Raw genomic sequence first — 19,499 nt, 5'->3', positions numbered from 1 at the left:
TCGACATCCAGCTAGGCAGACCAACTCCAATACAAACAACTGACTGAGCTCTCGTGCGCGCGCTCTCTCTCTTTCCTCTCTCTTTCTTTCTCCACGCCCCTATCTTTCATCCAAGTCCTCCTATAGGTTCGGTACAGAGGTAACAGAAAGACAGTCGGCTTTATAAACATCCACTTTGTTCACTCTGCCTCTCTGCTTATTCCATTTCTTTGATTTATCCTCGTTCTCCTCAGCACGCACCAAGATGCCCAGCAAGAGGAAGAAGAACAAGCGTCGCATGAGAAGGGTGGTAAGTGGTGGCATGCGCACTTTTCCGTCAGGTGTTTATTCTTAAATTAAGTATAGAGTATTATGGGATTTCTTTGTTCAATTCACTGTAAAACAATGGTCTGCAAAAACATGGATTTTAATGTAAAATACGCGTTTTTGCCTCTGTGAAAAAATGAATGAAGCGAGCGCTTCAATTGTAAAACAAATTTCGTTTACATTTTCTTTCCTTTTTTGCGCATTATTTTATTTTTGTTATACTTAAGTCAGTTTGGTGATTGTTTGGCAGATTCCCACTTTGTCGTTGCTTCTCTCAGACGCTCCGTAACCCGTGCGTAAAATCTGGCAACGACAAAAGACTGTACCAAAAAGGTACCAAAACTGGACCTAAATAAACAACGTATACATTTCACACATATTTTAAATTTCAACGAGCATGCTTCTGGTTTCTATATTAGAAGAAAGAGACCGAGAAATTATTAATTTTGTGCTCAGCTCCTGTGCGCCATGGATGTTCTCGGTGCGCTCTGTTAAATGGTTACGGATAGAGATTAAACCTTTATGCACATCTTGAATTTCTTATCATAAAATGCGATAAGTTCCATTTTCTAGTATTTTTTAAATATACTACGAAATGACCACTTTCTACATTAAAGCCTGTTTTTCATGTTATGGACCAAAAATACAATAGGCCACACAGTGCAGTGCAGTACAGAGTGTACTTCAATACAGTGCTGTTCTTTATAATTCAGTATGATGAACGCGCTTTGCCAGTTGTACGCAAATTCAGCCGAATGACTGGAGAAATGTAACTTTTGAACATTCAGTGCCCAGAGGAAAAGGGGTGTGGCAGAAAAGGTGTGTGTGTGTGTGTTGGAGGGGTGGGTGTGGGGGGAGATCAATGAGAAAATCACACACATATCTCCATAACGCCATACTCCATAACCCAATACTGTTCTTTAACATATGTTTAATCATTAACATTATATATTAATTAAAAAAAAAAAAAAAAAAAAAAAAAAAAAAAAGCATGCACTGATGCACTGTTGAAGCCCAGTCATCCAGCTTTGGTAAGCCTTTTCAGTGCAGACTTCTTCTGGCATCCTTCCTCATTGCCTCTGCCCCTAACCCCCACCAAACTTAAGCTTCTGGCTGGCTGACCAGTGCATGACTCTGAACACCACACATCTGTATTTGGTAATGTGTTGACTGAAGGAATGTCTTGCCCCACTTTAGCCAGAGTGGACTCTGCACAGTCTCTCTCATTCTTCCACAGTCTGGCAGTGACAGATGAAAATGACCCTTAAAGTCATTCACAACTCAATTTTATCATTTTTTTACCTGAGGGGTATCAGAGCACAGGAAGCGAATGTGTTTTTGGAACTTTCAGACATATAGCTGAATGATACTCAGGTCACATATGCCTTTATATGTGTATATATGTGTGTCAGTTTCACAAAGTCTGAGAAATATGGTTAAAACTTTAATCATTGGAAACAATGTATTACTTTGTCATAGGGATGTTTACAGGTGATTTATGGGCAAAAATCAGAAGTTGTTTTGATTGTGTCTAGCTAGATACTCAGAGATATATGTGCTTTCACACACATGAGCTTTTGGCTTACAGCATGGGTGCCGCACTGCGAATACCTTACTGGCCTTCAGCCTAACAAAAGCATTTTCAGGGAGTGATTGTAACCTGATTATAACCTGATTATGATGTGATTAGCCCCACTGTCTGGCCCGCGGGGCACCCATCAGTGCTGCTGACTCGCACGGTTTCCGTTCCCGCTTCACCAAACCTGTCAGGACCGGTCTGATTCAACTAATTAGCTCCCATTATCTAACTAGCTTTGCTGTGTCTACTCCCAGTTTCCCCCTCCCTTTAGTGGTCTGTACTCCTAAAACCTCTATTAAAGCCTGAGGGGGTTTTGTCCAAAGCTGAAAAATATGTTGGACGTGGCTGGTATGGCATGCCTGGTATTCCTGGGTGCTAGACTGACAATAACATTAGTATCTGAACATGATAAAGTTTCAAGAACATCCATACCTCATACACCTTCCTTTGTATTTCACTTTTATCTTTTATTGTCTTGTTTTACATACTGAATATGTCTTTGAAGCCATTATAAATGAAGTGTCATTTTTGTTTTATTTGGGAAGGCAAATGTTTGCAAATTTTGTATTCTCCAAATATCACTTTTTTGATAGAAAATATCAGTTCATGTTATCATGAACCAACTACATGTCAGGGTTAAGATAACTGTATGCCAAAAAACTTAAATAATGCCTCTCATACTAATATCAGAACGGTAATCAGATGTCTTTCCTGCCCTGCAGCAAGCCCAGAGAAGAGCACTTGAAGAACAGCATGCTGCCAATCCGCCAGTGAAAGCCAGCCGGGGGATTGCAGTGAGTGCACCCCCTGCAGGAACCACAAAAAAAGCGGCTAAAGCTCCACCTCCAGAAAAGATCTCACAGGCCATTCCTGCTGTTATCCCTACTGTAGAAACTCCCAAATTAGAACCAAAAGCAGAACCTGTTGCAAAGCCCATTCCAGATGAGGTACAGCCACCACAGTCTGAGGCTGTGTTGTTGGAGCAGACTCCAGCGACAGCTGAGATTGAAGTCCCAACACCTGTCACTGTAGAAGCACGAGCTGCTGACACTCCATCAGTGAAGCCCTCTACAGTTGAAGCTAATGTAGTGCAAGAGCCTGAACCCAAGATTCCTGAAACAGAACCAATAACTGAGGTAAGAAACAGATATTGCAGCCATAAGTCTCCCATTTGCTTCTGTATGCACAAATCTAAACTTAAATCATGTCTACAAATATTTCCAACATTTCACATACCAGAGTCAACAGTGATTACCAGCATGGTAATCACTGCCTCAGCTACTGCAGCTATCCCACCTTAGGGAAAGATCGATCGTTTGTCTTTTCTGGTTTTAACATCAGACATGCTACATTAGGCCTCAGTCACATAGGCCTCGAGACCCTCTGGCAACTTTGGGTAAAATTTGTGTTTAACGACCTGGAAAGCGATTTCTGGAGGTTGCTAATTTTAAAACTTTTACTATAAAGGTGAATGGGTTGTGTTGTACTTTTTAGTTTCACTACTGCTTGGTGAGTAGTTTGCAAACAAGTGATCGTTATGCACACTGCTAGTAGCTTTGACAATCTGCTAGAGACTAAAACAATCTTGGTTGAGCACCATATACCTCTTTGCCATTGCCAGCAACCATTTGCCAACTGGTTGCAGAACACACAGGTTTTTTCTACTGGCCAGCAGTTGTCTGGGAGTTGCTGACCAATCTCTAGGCCCGAGTGAATGGTGCTTTAGCAATCAGCAACTGCCAACATCTTCTACAAACCTGGTATGTTGCAGTAAGAATCAAATTTGCCAGTGTGCACGTTTCGTTAGAAATATAGTTCTATGGACATATGAGTGAATGAAGTCCACTCATAGGTGAATGAATGCTTCCTTTAAATGAATGTCACTGGGATCAAAATTACATATTGTTTGTATGAGATTATATGGAAAGAGGCTGTTTTTGTAGATGGTTTCTCTCTATTTCTCTGATGTTGCCAGGTCAAATAGTATTTGCTGTGTCTGGGGCCTTATGGGAAAAGGGAGCTGGAATTGTTGGAGGTAGTGAAGCGGAGGGAACAACATGTTCCATTTAGCAAAAAGGTGGAAAGTAGGAGAGAGACTGGAAGAATCATCGGTGGCACAATGGGAACAACTTTTTAAATGGCCATTATCACCTACACTAAAACAAAATAGTGACTCTGAGCATCCATGTTTTTTGGTTGTTGTTTTTTGAACAGGCTTATTTGTTATCACAGATATTGAGTTTGTTATCAGTTAATTATTTTTGGTTATTATCGTGTTGTGAGAAAATCTTTAATACATTACATCGTAAATGTGCATTTGTTTTATCTTTGCCATCAGATAATGTGGTTTTGAGTCAGAGAAGATTGTGGATATAATTAAAAAGCTTACAGTATATCATGTGTTCTGTGTAAAGAAATGGATGGCTGTTGTCAGTTAATTTTAAATAGTTGCAGTTTTTTCTGCAGTTTTCCTCTATGCAGTAATGTTTTCTCAACATTGTTTCTATCTCATCTATAATTTACTATTTGCAGTTTTAAATTGTAAGTTGAGCTTTGTGCCTTGCAGCCATCTTGTACATATTTTGTGAACAGGATGTTCTGTTTTAGTCAGTAAATTGCACATACATGCAAATCTGTGCGGCTTCTCTTCCAGCAACTGAACAAAACCTTTTGCCCAGTATTAACTGGGATAGATTTCAGCCCTACTCTACCCTAGTTAGATAAGCAGTTAAAAAAATGGCTGGATAGACAACAACCAATGGTGTACATGTATATGCTCACATGTGTGCCGAGCCTAAAATAAGAGGAGAGAGGCAGTGCTACAGTATTTATAGCATGGCCTTTTGTTAAGACTTCACTCAGTGTAACACTGTTTCCCAGTTTTCCAGTGGGTCCATCTTACTCAGTTCACTTGTGCCATTCAGTTAGGAGCTCTATTTGTAAACCCTAATCTCTATGGGTTATGCCCACTGAACCTTACAGGCAGCATACAGACATCTCTATAGAATGACTGCCTGCCATTGTGTATTTATACTGTAGTGCTGTGGTCATTTCCACTGTCTCAGGACTTTGCTTCCATTCACCATGCCACTCACTTCTACTTGATCTGTGTGCAGGTCCAAAAAAATCCCACTTTCTTTGTCTTCATTGCTTCTCTGTCAGATTCAGGTCAGATAACAAAAACTGAACATTTATGCAAAATTTTAAATGCATCATCATTGACTCTAATTCTTATAATGTAATATTTAATGTCTATATTATGAACTTTTCTTAATTTTGAGACAATTTGCAAGTTATTCTGTTGAGATTTATCAATGTTTGTTCACAGACAGCTTTTGCACTTGCACTGTTAAAACTGTGACTTTTATCTGTAATATCACAAGTCCACAGATGGTGACAGTTGGTCAGCTGATTGACCAAGAGGTTTAATGGGGCTTTAACTCAGGTGGCCCTTGGGCCCAAGAGGTGCCCCACCACCTCTGGATGTGGCTGCAGAAAGTATAAACTCACAGCGGATTCTACAGACTGGCTGAGTGCATTTATATTTTTGTGGCCTGAAGCAACAGTCAGTGCAACTCACCCTCTGTTGAGGCTGAACATTTTGTACCTGGTTCCTCTCCTATGTTCTTCCACTCCTCTCCTGTCCAATCTGCTACCCCTCTTTTCCTCATAAATCTGCTTTGCCTCTACACTTTCTAGCCTCCCACCACTTTCTTTATGACTATTTCTCATCCTCTTCTGCCTTTTCTATTCTCCTTCTCATTTTCTTTCCTTTTCTTTCTGTGTGCTACTTCTCCTGACTTCTGTTAGTATTCTGTCTCAGGCTTTGATCCCTTATGAACTTGTGTGATTTGAACCTTTACATGTTCCATGTCTAATTGATTCTTTGCTGGGTGGGCTGAGAGCTGGAGAATACTGAATATTTAATTCAGTGCTGAGAGGAAATTTTTCTGTTTGAAGTGTGTCTGTATATGTGTGTAGTCTGACCTTTAAAATGAAGAAAATATTGTACATACAAATGTCCCAGCCCCTGTAAATGGACCTATTAGGCTCAATTCTAACTTCATGTTTTCATTCCATGATGTTTTGCATGGTTCACAGTTCCAAAAAATAAACATTCTCTATTATGAATCATTTGTAATTGATTTAGAAAGACTGTTGAATTTGATCTTTGTGCAAATCCATTTAGTACTTGCTGTTTTGGTGCTGGAACAAATTGTTCGGCGTGTATAAACACTGTGTAACCAATGCTTTCTTTCCTCAGAGGCTAAGTTGATAATCTATTGATAAAAAATTGTTAAAGTTACTGTGTTTAAAATCTCACAACTAGATGTCAGTAAAATGGAGACTGAAGTCATCTGAATTCTGTTTTCTTACCTCTCCCAATTCAAATGCATAATCCTAGCTATGGTAGCCACTGTAGGACAAACAACTCTGGCAGTAGATCATCTGCAGTGAGCATAGGCTGTCAGTTCCCTGTTTACCTCTGCTGGTGCCTATGTCTGTTTACTGTGGAGGAGGCTGTAAAAGGAGTCCGATATGACTTGAAGCTCACTCCTCTCTGATGATAGTGATTCTGAGGTGAGTTAGCATGAACATGAACTTCTCTGTTCGTTAGCATTGCTGTATTTGCCACTGTTAGTGGAATTTTGTTTGAAGTGGATCTATGATTGTTGGACTTGTTGTTGGACATTACTTGGATAATATTAGTTTACAACCAGCTGCTGTTGTTGTTTACCTGGCTTATTGTCAGCTGTCCAAAGACAGTCCAAAGACTAATCTGCTGACAATAAGAAATTATAATATCTGCACACATAAAAATGCACATTTTTGTGCGTTTGAGTGCTGGCCAGTTTAGGAGATGAGGCTTGAGATGAGAAAGAAGTGTGACATTTTATGCAGGTCATCTTGTCGCTTCTTTGGTGGAGGGGACCCCTTCTAAGGCGGTAAAAGATAGGTACGATTCTTCATATCTTGAGTCTGAAGATAGAAATATGAATTAAAATTTGCCTTGAAGGTGCACAAACAAATACGAGTTCTTTTCTCCTCTGTCTTTAGCGTACGACATATGTGGCCAGTCTCTAGCCACATATATAAATTAGATGGAAACACAATGTCCATATGGGGCGGGGCAACATGGCGATCTCCAAAAACCGGTGCCAGTTCCCTTGTATTTTTAATAGATACATTCAGAGTTTATGAGCATGCATCTGTTTCTTGAAGGACATAATTATACACTTATCAATGTATGTTCATGAGTACAAAATTATTTTTTAATGAAATAACATTTTTAAAAAAGTTAAAGAAATGACAGTACCTGGAGGATGGAGAAAAACGTGGAGCTAGTCAGATATCTTTGAATGTTATCAGGTTGTCGTGTGTCACTCAATGTCCAAATAGATCAGTTTGAGTGATTCTGGACAAAAAACACACTCATATTCCTGATTAGCAATAGCAGCCTGCAGTAGACTTTGCCCTATATTGAAGAAGAACTGGCACAAGACAGACTAAATAATTGAGTCAGACTATGAAGATTTAAATTATTTATACGCGCTCTCTGTGATTGTCACTATAGCTCAACACACTTGGTTGCACAGTTGGTGTGCCACTGGCCATTGGCAGCATGGCTGCAAGATGGAAAAATATGGATGAATTCTATCACTATATGAGCTGTTTGGTGAATCATTGTCTGGAAAATAACCACGCCTATGAGTAATACTAACAATATTGTGATGTGAATAATAAATGGCTGCAAATCAGTGTAAACTGCAAGACATTTATTATATTCTGGTAAACATGTAATCATTCAAACACATTTCAGTATTAAAAATATCTGATTGTTTTTCCAGTGACAACATGTTCACAGTATGTAGTTTATAATAAAAAGATGGAACCAAACATTTTTAATATTTAACATGTTAGTGGTTTTGTATTGAACGGATTTGAGGGAGAACACAGATTTCATGATGTGAATGTGTTTTCTGTTGCAGGATATACAGAGGAAAGCAAAAAGAGGAAATAACTGTTTTTCATGGCATTGGGTTGTAATACCCCTGTAATTGCCCAGCTACAGCTATGCTCACACAAAGTGTAAGGGGAGTGCGTATATTTGTGTTTGTTTAGAAAGCCAGTCCAAATTCCACTTCTAATTTTGGTAAATATTTCCATTTTTGGATACAGAAAAGACTCGAGCTGCAGTTTATCCTCAGGCCCATCACAGCTACAGATCTGCCACATGAACCGTTTTATAGAAGATTATTTGGCTCTGGGCACATTTTTAGTACTGCTGCATATGGGTGTGTGCCCCTCCCAAAGCTCAACCTTTAAAAAGTCAATACTGGCTCCAGTGGAACAAGAAGCACATATTTTTAACTGCCTGATATACTTGTTAACGTATCCCAGAGTGCCTTTTTTCAGGTTATGTTCTTTTTTCTATCTACACTCTTTTTTGTTGGATGAAGCATGTGTATTTTCATGAATGTTTTGCTAACTTGTGAATAAACTCTTTAACCTCTTGTGCTCATAGGTCACACCCTCACCTGAAGCTCCAGTGGTTGCTCCCACTGAAACTGAGGTAAATCAAATGTGTATTGTTATTCACATACACCCTCTTTTGTCTCCATTTAAACCAAACACTAGTGTGTTGTATCTTTAGGCTGAGCCAGAAGCAGACTAATCATGTAGCAGTTGAACAAAAGCTGAACTTGATGATTTACAAGTGAGCTAAACTTTGATTTTTGCGCTGCTTATGTAGATACTATGGAACATTTTTCTTCAGTGGGAGCAAAAAGCATTGGCACATCGTGGAAATGTAATTCTTACGTTACAGGCCTCCCTGGAGGCATTTTTCACACAAACAAAACACACACAAACATGCTTTGTCAAATTTTATTGGACAAATAAAGCACACTGGTTTTGTTAATTAGTTGCAAAATTTATAGTTTAAAAAGTAAAATGCATAGATTAAATAGAAAGTTTAAATTTTACAGAAACATAGATCTGTGTATGTGCTGGTTTTGCTGACACTTAAACAGCTGCAGAAATGATGGCATGCATAAAAACAGTCTGACGCACAGTTTCCACTCATGTTTTACAAGTTCATAGCAGCAGTCACTGAACAAGAAACAATTCTTTCAACAGAAAGGTGTTGAGAATTCCTGTGACTTAAGCCTCACATCAAATAAATAGCAACTACACTTTTTCCCTCGAGACAATTTCCTCTTATGCAAGCACTCAGATCACAATCTAGCTCAAGAACTCCAAAAGTTTTCAGAGTTTTCAAAGTATTTTTCTTTACAGTTTCATTGATCTGCAAACAGCTTACTATACGAAAGATATAAATGAATTGAGAAATGAGAAAATGTGAATCAAAACAACCCAAAATTGCAGTTATTATATATCATACACACTGCAGTTGTAACTATTCATTTGAACTGCAGCAGTAAACATTATGATAAATGTGATAGATTTAACCTTTAACCATGTTCTGATTAATTCAGTCGTCAGTCATTCATAATGAAAGTTGGCTGTTAAGTTTCCTTTTCTTGGCTCCTTTCCAGATTCACACAGTTGATTCTGCGATCATAAAAACTGAGACTCAGGAGGTAAAACATGTCTTGACATTAAAATTGCATCAGAATCAGAATCAGAATCAGAAAGGGTTTTATTGCCAAATGTTGAGCAGGTTTACAACATTAGGAAATTGCTGCGGTACTTAGTGCAAACATACTGTTATACAACTCTTAAATAGACATAAAAATAAGAATTAAAAGTGCTAAGAGGATAGATATGTACATGAGTGCAGGTGGTGATCAGTGCATCATCATAAAGACAAAAATGATGATATATTTTAAGTAAATGTTCTTTTGTTCTGTATGAACTGTACTCTTGTAAACTGACAAAAAAAACAAGAGTCACTGTTTCTTCTCTCCGGTGTCGTGTTTTGTGTTTTTTAATGTGTTCTGGGTTGATTTTGCACATGGAGACAGAGGATAAATGTGAGACACAGGAAAAAGTGGGAGCTGAGGCCCTTGCAGAGGAAGGTGCTGTGACTGAGGTCGAAGTGGAGGTGGCTGTCACAGAAGATATTGCCGTACCAGAGCCTGTGACACGAGCCTCTGAAAAAACAGTGGGAGATGCAGTTAGCGGTGGCCAAGTTTCTGCTGAAGCAGAGCCTCCTCTGGGCAAGGTGGTAACAGAGACTGTTGCTGAATCAGTGATGGAGGTTGTCACAGACGTACCTGAGAACGAACGAGTGACTGAAGCGGCTGTCAGTCCTGCAACCCCAGCTGCTGAAGATGGTAAAGAGGTGTTGGCGGAGGAGAATGCACCCGAAGTCCCTGCTGAGACTGCTATAAAAACAGAGGTGACACCTGATGAAAATACTTTCTTCTTCTCTCTTTTTGTGTTTTTAGTCTTTACGAGAATACATTGACTTTTTCATATTTTGCAGCCATCTTCTGCTTACATAGCATGTGGCCTAAATATTAATGACAGTTTTGTCATAAGCAGAACAAATGATCACAAGGGTAAGGTATTTTTTTTTCCAAAATTTAATAGCAAAGACTAAAGATACACTCTGTCCTGTTTTTGTTTTGGTTTGTTTACATCAGCAGGCTCCTGTCAATTCTGTGGAGGCGGCTGCAGTGAGTATTTTTCCCTCTCTGCTGATAAAAAAGTAAAGCAGAAATTCCCTTATTACTTGTGTCTTAGATTATTTGGCAGCTTTTGCATGGAAAAAAAGTACAATCTCCATATATGATATAGCAATGACATCAGCACCTGTGTTTCACAAGGTACCTGAGACCAGCCCTGAGGCTACAGCACAAGAGGCTAAACCCAAAGAGGTAAAAAGATTTTAAATTTAATCCTCAATACAGAAATGTACTACTCATATGCTAAAAATCATGATTTTTTTATTTTACAAGAACATTTTTCTCTTTTATCTTGTTCTCCTTTGACATTCAGGATGCTGTGGCCATGCTGATTGATGCCACGCCAGTTGATGAGTTTGTTGTGACAGAATCTGTCTCGCCAGTAGAAGTTGCCACTGAGTCTGCTGCTGTCCAGCAGGTGACAGCTAAACAAACAGGAATTTACCAGTGTACATATGAACCGTTCAGAAAATCATTGAAGGTTGATCAGGTCAAATGAATTACCTGAAATTAAAGGAGGCTTACAAGTGACTGACACAAGAAGGAAAGGCAAACATTTATAGATTAATCCTGGGTGGAATTTATGGTAAAGAAGGTGGGGATATGTTTCTCCATCATATGTAGCAATGTCATTGCTGGAGTGCAGTTTAAATGTATCTTGTAGTAAATATTTAAATGCTTATAGAGCACTTTGTACCGTGTAGTTCCAGGTAATGAAATTGCCCTAGATTTTCAATCGGTGGACATTTAGGGTCCGATTTAAGTCTTTCTTGAAATCGTATCTACACACTTGAGACTACAGAATTAAACAAATAAGGAATAAGAACATAAAAATATATGGTTAAAATAATACATTAAATTATAATACAAGGATTAAAAAAAAAACGTTAAAATTATTGTTTTTTTGTTAACTATTATGAGCAGTTGCTCAAAAACCTGCAGTATAATGTTCATGATAAAAAGAGAAAAACTGCCGTTGCTCCTGTTGTTACATTTGAACACCACGTCACAAGGATGCTTTCTTCCTTGAATTAAAATTGTGCCCAGCTGGAGTGTATTAGACTTGAGTTTTAAATTATTGGGGTAGCTGGTTCCATCCTGATGCATTCTTGTCATTGTAAGTATTTTGTCTCTTTTAGTCTGTTCAATGGAATGGGCAGGAGGATTTTACTGTGTTTCATTCAGAAGCTCAATTTGTGTAACCATCTAACCATCTTCTTCTGTGGCATTTAGGAAATTTTACCCGTGAATGACACTTCGAGTGCCCACACAGACTCCGTGGATGTGACGACTTCTGAGTTTGAACCTGCTGTTGCACCTGCAGAACACACGGTCATTATACTTTCTTAACATTCATATACTGTAGCTTTGTATGGCACGAAGAGATTACGGGAACTTCCCTTAGTTTTTCTCCTTCTCTTCCTTTACAGGATGCCGCAGAGCCAAAATGTCTGGACAGGCAGTCAGAAGCGTCAAAGTCAGAAATCTGTGATGTGGAATGTCAGATGGAAATCTCTGTGGAGTCTGTGCAGCTCAGTTCAGTGGTAATACTTTTTTTTTTTGAAGGAGCATTGTGAATTTACTGAGTAGAATTAAAGTTAAAAAATAGACATTTCCAGTATGGTGTTTCTAAGGTATTCAGAGATGAGCGATAGCTTAATGTTATTAATAATATTGTCTTGTCAATGCTATCAACAGGAGATGCCAGTGGAGACGGCGCTAAATGCACACATTGTTCCAGAGGTCTCTATTGAGGGCTAGAGCCACATCACAGAGCTCAGAAGGTCTTTTTTTATTTGTAAGTCTCTCACAGTACATCATTAATCAAAGAACCTGGACTCTTATTGTTTCTTTTTATTTTATTTTTTTACTTTCTGATCTTCAAATGACTCAGTTTACACTGTTTGTGACAGTCTGTGCCTCTTTCAGAGTCCCCATTTTGTCTTTTGGAGGACTCGAAGCTTGCAGGGAGGCAACCAGCTGACCTTTTCATTTTTTAAGGCTTAGGACCGAACTGCCAGGAAATCGAAGAGACATCCACACTTTGAAGTGCCTTTTCCTGCCCTGGTTTCTGTTATAACATCAAACCAGATGTCAACATGCAAAAAATGTCTGCATTCAAGGGAGCAGAAGAATAAAACATATTGTGGCTCCTTTTATACAGAATTTACCCCCCAAACCACGTACAATGATTTTGTTTCAGCAGTGGAAGCAGAAGTGCCGCAGAGATGATGATTCTTTCAAATCATACTGGACAGGATCTGATATTTGTCAGCACGTCCCCATCTCTGTAGAACATCTGCTTCCACACATGCATGTGAATACCGTAGCACTGACGAATGCGCCTCCAGTTTTTACTTAGGCCCATTTTCAAAACATGTTGTTTTTTGTTACTTGTTTCAAAATCACTGACTTACTGCTTAGTAATATTTTTCCACCATATGTGATATATACATACAGCTTTTTCTCTGTCCTTGAACTGTCTCTGTCTCAAATAAGTGCCAGCGCTAAGGTTAGTGTGATGCTAAAACTACATGAAGTTACAGTTTTAGGTTCCATGGCCACTGGACACTGGCAGATTTTGAGGGGATGAGGACAGTTTCTGATTTTTTTTCTTTTTTCACCTTTTCCTATTTGTAATTCATCGTATTTAGACAACATGACGTGCTACTGTTTCGTGTTGAATCTGTGTTCTGGAGGGGAAATACAGTAGGGTTGCTGTTGGGCTGTTGATGGGCATACCTAAACTTTGAAATAAAGCTGTACCTCATTGGGATGTAGGGGTCTGCATTTTACTTTATTATCAGAGAATCAGTCAGTGCTGGACTGACAAGAACTTCAATTTTAAAAACTTCCAAAAACATAACTTCTGTACAGGGTTTTATTTTGTGATTGTTAAAGAACTTTATGCCTGTTTTCCTGTATTCTCTGGAAAATTATTAGTAAAACTCTTTTTTTGATCCCTTGGGAGTGCAGCTGAAAAAGACAAATAACAGAGGGACTAAAGCTTCAGAAATTGCATTTGGGCCAGAAGATGTGAAAGATTATTTGCAATAAATAGCATGAAGTCTGCATGCTACTTCAACCTGAGCTGCACTTCTTTGAACATGGCAACAGTAACTCAACAGTAACTCAAATAAGAACAGGAAACAGGCCACAATCACCAAAACTGGATAACAGAAGATTGGAAAAAACACCTCCTGGTTTGCTGAATCTCAATTTCTGCTGCAACATGTAAAATCTGGTATAAACAATGGATCCATCATGCCTGGATCCCTTCTTCTATCTTCTGTTGTTGGCTTCTTCCAACAGGATAAAATCCTGGCTTCAGTTAAATATCTTTCACTTGTGTTTCCTGGAGCTCCTTCCTGGATGGATGCCCTGGGTAGGATTTGAATCCTTGACCTATTATTCCAAAGACAGTAATATTGCCACTATGCTGAGAAAAGGCAAAAAAAAAACAACCCCAAAACTATTAAAGTAACATATTTTACATGATCTATTTTACATATTTTTACTAAGGCCTAATTAAAGTTACTTATGAGCTTTTCCTAATTTAGAAGACTATTTGGTTCTGAATGTGAAGGCTCCGCCTACCCCACCAAAAAAAGAAAGAAAACAACCAAATATTTGCCTCAGGTCAAAATGATTTTAATTTTTTTGTTTTTGCAATGAAATCTACATTCATATTAGTAGGATGTAATTTGGTACAGCACACTGCCGATGCCATGTGTAGTTTTGTTTTGTTTTTTTGCCATCAACACTCTTTACACTGTTATGTCATATTGTGGATGAGAGACTCAAGTAACTTTCAAGCATCAAAATAACTTTTACCTCTTTTCATTTTGCTGGCCCCCTTGTCTGAATGGTAACAAAATTTCAAAATGGAAAACAGAAGCAAAAATTTCAGTTGTTTTAAGAGAAAAAAAAAAGGCAAATGAATGGACAACTGATAAGCACATAACAATTGAGAGGATATATATATATTTGTAAAAGCACATTCGTATGATATTTGATACTTTGGAATGACAGTAACAAAGAGGCTCACTGTGATCAAATAACCACATTCCCATTTCAACTCAGCACATTCCACTTATATATATTAGGTCAATTTGTGCCATTCGTATGCATGAATACATGTCACCAACCCCTCCTCCCTCCCTCCCCCCAAAAAACATAGTAATAAATAAGAAAACAGGTGATTTGATTGGTCCATGAGGTAAAATGTGAAATACAAAAAAAAAAAAAAAAAAAAAAGAAAAGAAAAACAAGGTAAAATGAGTTGGAAAGAGTCGTGAACCCACAATAATCAAAGTGCGGGACAGGCTGAGAATTAAATTAAGAAGAAAAATGTGATTGCAGACAAGAAAGCATTTTATCCAACAAGGTTTCTTTATGTTCAACACACCCACACACAACCATTCACACAACCAGCCATGAAGCTCAAAAAACAGCTCTCTTAACCACCTGATGGATAATACTTTCATATTTACACTAAAGTGATGATTAACTGACAAACAGATTTAATACAGACACATAATGGACCCTCAAAAAACAAGAAAACAGAAAACACAGAGCAACTAGGTTCAATCACCATTTTCTCTTTTTTGATCCTTCAGTTACTCCTCTTGCAAAAAACAAAACTAAATGCTGGAGGCGGGCGAAGTTTAAAGAGACAGAGAGGGCTTAATGACAGTTACAATGGAGATCCCTTCTCCATTTCTGCTACAAGAAAAAGAGCACTTCATCCAAAAAAAAGAAAAAGAAAAAAAGCTGCTGCCCACTTGGACTATCCTGGTTTAAAAAAAAAAAAAAAAATCAAACATACTACCTCAAGTTGTTCAGAGGTCTGATGTAGGAGAGCATGCAGTTAGCTACATGGTGTAGCTTGAGTGGGAGGGATTAAAAGAGCACTTCAAAAACAACAGACTGCTCACTTGGGTTTATAGCATGATTTAACATCAATCTCAGGAGTGTGTGCAGCAAAATAAATTAGAATGGTACAAGCAGCACTAGTAGTGTTCAGCAGGCAATTGTCTGGAGAACAAACCCAAAGTAGCCTTCACCCCTGAAGGTGCAGCAGTACAGGTATTACAGTTTATTTTCAATAGATCTCGTGTTTAAAAATCCTGGGGAGATTTAAATCCTACTTCTGCATTACTGCAGGATCTTTTTAAAAAATCCAATCCCTGCTACGGCAAGTATGATTCATCAGCAGCATTGGCTCTTTTGAGGCAACTAAACATAAAAACGTATTTTTCAGGACAACATTTTGCAAACTTTCACGTTGGCTGACATGCTATCTATTTTACAGCCACACTCAGTTTAGGTTTGCCACTCAGTTAAGGACCGATTGTTTGCACAAGTGTGGAGCACAAATGAATTAACTATTCAGCCACAGCTAATTTATTAGTGTTGGGGTGTTTTATCTGAATACCACTATCATGATAGTCATCTTGATAATTTTAGGAGTCCTCGTATTATCTGATTTTGTTCCCACTTTGTCTTCTCAGTGATTGTTGTTTAATCCTTCCTCCTGATGTTTGCAGCACCACTCAGGCAGTCATGCAGGTAGGCAGTGAGTTTAAGACCGATCACAATGTTTATTTAACTGGCTGTTTATAGACCAGCAAGGAAACTTTCATTACAGCCAGACATGAGGCAAAAGGTCTTTTTTTTTTGATCGAAGAAACAGAAAAAAGTAAAGGAGGAGGGAGGGAATGGAAGAGAGGACACCTCTCAGAGGCTTTTTGCCCCTAAGGCCCAATGTGGGCTCAGTCCTGTCCAATCTGGCCCAGTCTCCTGTTTTGTTAGGCCAAATCCAGTCCGGCCTGGTCCGGTCTGGTCTGGTCTGGTCTAACTGGAATCCAGGCCAGGATTTTAGAAGAGTGCTTTGGATCCCTGGTTCTCAAACTCTGACCAGGCGTCGTTCAGTTCCATAAAGATCATCTTAGCGTACTGTTCGTAAGGCTGGCCCGTTGCCTGAAGAGAATTCAAAGGTTTGCAGTTTAATACTGAATTAAGAACAGAAAAACAAGAGCATTCATACTGAATCAAAGAAGACCATAAATTCATAATCGAGACTCATCTCATTTCCTGTTTTTTCACAAACAGAGGAGCTGCATCTTTGTGGCTTGGAAAAAGAAATGCAGTTTTGAAGCACTTTTGCAGTATTTGACACTGTACCTTATCAGGATGGACAACCAGCACAGCCTTCCTGTAGTATTTCTTCACCTGGTCAGCTGACACCAGGTCTGCCATGCCCACAGGCTTCCAGCGCATTTCACCCTCCCACAACACTGTGTGTAGAGTTGACAGCAGGGCGCGGATGTTTCGCTCCTTCCCTTCGATCCAGTCCAAGATCTACAGCGTGATAACAAAACAAATCTTTACTACTTGGAAGCTACTGTATGAGTGAGCTGATGAAAGCAGAGTTTCACCTGCCAAAAGGCATCCTAGCTGTACTCAATCTTATTGTTGTTTAGTAAAATCACCTGCTACATGTGTGACGCAGTATGCAAAAACTTGGCCAAGCCCAAAATGTTCATTAACTCAGAGATGTCCAATTCTGACCATTCTTTGAATCACTCTATATTAATAACAAGGCAAACAGATTTTGTAATTTAAAAAACAAAACAAAAAACAAAACTTCACCACATTTCCAAGAAATCAGTTGATTGCTCACGGTACACACCGCATTACCACAGGCTAAAGATGGAAAAGTCGCCAGTAAGGGGACAATTTTCACTCAGGCATGTTGCATGAGGATTTGGAGAAAAGTAGTGCACTGCTGTTTGCATTTCATAAACAGATATTGCATATAGGTGCAGGGCTCACAAAATTTCAAAATCCCTGGTAGACCTTCTTGCAGGGACTCTTCAGTTTTTGGTAGCCCAAAATAAATTTAAGTAGCCCGAATAAAAAAGAGAGCAATTTTTTGATTGATGTATTGTTTCCTGTTTTGTTTCCTTTAAAATATTATACATTAAAGTATAATATTGTAACGGAAACAAAACATTAATCAAAAGACTGTTGAAACACAAATTACAACATTGTATAAAAATTACAATTATCAACTCAAATACTTGGTTTTAATTTAACAGAAATTTCTATGAACTTGTAAGAACTGTGTAGAACATGAATCAGTCTGTGTCAGATCCTCAATTTGAAATTTCCACTGAAGTCACGGGTAAGAGATAAGTGGAACCAAGATCGAGGCCATTTGCTTTTTGAAGTTTGCAAAGACTGCTAAATTTTGCCAGTGGTAGTTCACTCTGTGCAACATAGTACGCTGTTCTAAACAGATTTTTCAGGTTTATTTTTAGTATGTTCTTTGCAATTGGTGTTTGTTCTGGGAAAGATACTGCAGACTGAGCAATAATGCATTTCTTGCATTTCTCATGGGTTCTAATGGGGGTCTTTCTTAAAATTACTGGTCCCAGTAACAAAGGCGCTTGTCGACTCAGAAATCAACAACACACCCGGCAGAACATTATGTTATTTACAGGGGTGCACATAAGTGGTCCGCAGGTGCGCGTTCGCTGTCAAAATAAAAGACGCGCACCAGATAAGAAGTTGCAACGCGTGTTTGCGTACATATAAAAAGGCACTGTTTTTGTCCGCTAGAGTGGGATTTTCACGGCACATTCTGCACCAAATCTCTGTGCGTTCATCATTTGTTTGAAGCCAGCTCACCTCCTGCAACCACTTTTCCGAGAATAAGCGCTTCTTTTGTGGTTCGGACTCCTTCTGACATTTCTTTGGAGGTGGAGGAACACCAAAGTAATTGCTTGAAGGAGCTTGCTTCTTCATCTTTAAGAGTTCTAAACAAATGTCTGTCCTCCTCCAGAAAATCTTATGTACAAAAACACGCGTTGCAACTTCTTATCTGGTGCGCGTTTTTTATTTTGACAGCGAATGCGCACCTGCGGACCACTTATGTGCACCCCTGGTTATTTAGCTTGTCATATTGCAGCCACAGAACACCATAAAGCTGCACTTTCTTTTTGCCTTATAGTCTGATTTGTCATAACTTTTCTGTTTTGTGGTAGGCTTTTCTTTGGCTGTCACTTCTTCACCCTGACCTGTCTTATTTTGCTCAGCAGAACTAAAATACATATCCTGCTGCTTTTGCACACGCACTCACATAACGCTCAGCGATTCTCTGCGCGATCAACCTCTCACATGTTTAAGCTTGCTGTGGGAGATTTCACTTGTCACGTTTGCATAGTAAGCTAACGATTGATAAGACGATGTCAGAGGAATTGGTGCGCAAATTATCGTCACTCACCAATCAGTACTGTCGCTCTCTATAAACAGTTCATGCGATTGCAAAGTGAAAGCAAAAAACGAGCGCAAATTCAAACGCGATTTCAATATGTCACATATTGACAGTGGCTCACCGATGCCAATGACATAATTACTCAGCTACATTTTCGAAAGAAGGCAAAAGCATTGACATATATTTTTCCTTCCTATGATAGCCCGACGGGCAGGGCAGAGATAGATTTTGGTAGCCCGACTGGAAAAATCGCTAGCCCCGGGACGTCGGGCTAGCGATTTTGCGAGCCCTGAGGTGAGATGACATTGGAAACACTGGGAAATCTGGTTGTTTTTTATATTATCAATGTTCGGCTCTTTTTTTTCTATGAAGCCGAGATTCTTGGTCGTCATCCTTGGCTGGCTTTTTGTGTCGGTGGACAATGGTGACTCTTTTCACAAGGATTAGATTTTTCTCCTTGACCACACACTGTGTGTTTTTAAGTGTCTAACATGCCCTTCATATATTCTGCCACAATTCTCTTAGCTCATCCTCCCATCGTCTCCTATTAGCCCACCACTACTGCCTAAAAAGTGACTTTCATTGTTGTCTGCAGATATGAAACAGATGAAACATAATAAATCATATTCAACATTTGAAAAATGCAAGCCATTTCTAAAGATCTACCAGTTTTCTGCTG

The 19,499-nt window shown here is 38.9% G+C and overlaps 2 protein-coding genes across 8 annotated transcripts in view; one reads left to right on the top strand and one right to left on the bottom strand.

Moving 5' to 3' along the window:
- Window positions 1-13,315, top strand: LOC116312301 (calphotin-like). Of its 5 annotated transcripts, XM_031729679.2 has the most exons (13): window positions 1-139; window positions 234-289; window positions 2,608-3,021; window positions 8,412-8,459; window positions 9,445-9,489; window positions 9,870-10,250; window positions 10,498-10,530; window positions 10,681-10,731; window positions 10,853-10,957; window positions 11,773-11,871; window positions 11,970-12,083; window positions 12,238-12,337; window positions 12,469-13,315. In XM_031729679.2, the coding sequence occupies exons 2-12, from the start codon at window positions 245-247 to the stop codon at window positions 12,298-12,300; spliced, it is 1,398 nt and encodes a 465-aa protein (XP_031585539.1). In that variant the 5' UTR covers window positions 1-139; window positions 234-244; the 3' UTR covers window positions 12,301-12,337; window positions 12,469-13,315. The 5 variants fall into 5 exon arrangements, with proteins under 5 accessions (XP_031585539.1, XP_031585540.1, XP_039476545.1 ...); XM_031729680.2 differs by lacking the exon at window positions 1-139 and having other exon boundaries at window positions 150-289; window positions 10,501-10,530; XM_039620611.1 differs by lacking the exon at window positions 1-139 and having other exon boundaries at window positions 150-289; window positions 12,238-12,323.
- An 859-nt stretch (window positions 13,316-14,174) lies between these two features.
- gak (cyclin G associated kinase) overlaps window positions 14,175-19,499 on the bottom strand; it is a 28,162-nt gene continuing 22,837 nt past the window's right edge. For all 3 annotated transcript variants that reach the window (XM_031729684.2, XM_031729685.2, XM_039620608.1), the window contains 2 exons: window positions 16,726-16,902; window positions 14,175-16,521 (listed from right to left, as the gene is read on the bottom strand). In XM_031729684.2, the coding sequence (XP_031585544.1) occupies window positions 16,420-16,521; window positions 16,726-16,902 (279 nt within the window). In that variant the 3' untranslated portion in view covers window positions 14,175-16,419. The remainder of the gene's footprint in view (window positions 16,522-16,725; window positions 16,903-19,499) is intronic.

This window comes from Oreochromis aureus, linkage group 12, assembly GCF_013358895.1.
Source record: "Oreochromis aureus strain Israel breed Guangdong linkage group 12, ZZ_aureus, whole genome shotgun sequence".
Taxonomy (NCBI): Eukaryota; Metazoa; Chordata; class Actinopteri; order Cichliformes; family Cichlidae; genus Oreochromis; species Oreochromis aureus.
Note: the sequence above shows the minus strand (reverse complement) of the source record. Positions and strands in the feature narration are given on the sequence as shown.

Bases quoted from the DNA above. Each gene is read 5' to 3' on its own strand.
- LOC116312301 (XM_031729679.2), top strand. From the start codon at position 245: ATGCCCAGCAAGAGGAAGAAGAACAAGCGTCGCATGAGAAGGGTG. The intron at 8,460-9,444 runs GTAAATCAAATG...GCTCCTTTCCAG, and splicing joins TTGCTCCCACTGAAACTGAG to ATTCACACAGTTGATTCTGC. The intron at 11,872-11,969 runs GTCATTATACTT...CTTCCTTTACAG, and splicing joins TTGCACCTGCAGAACACACG to GATGCCGCAGAGCCAAAATG.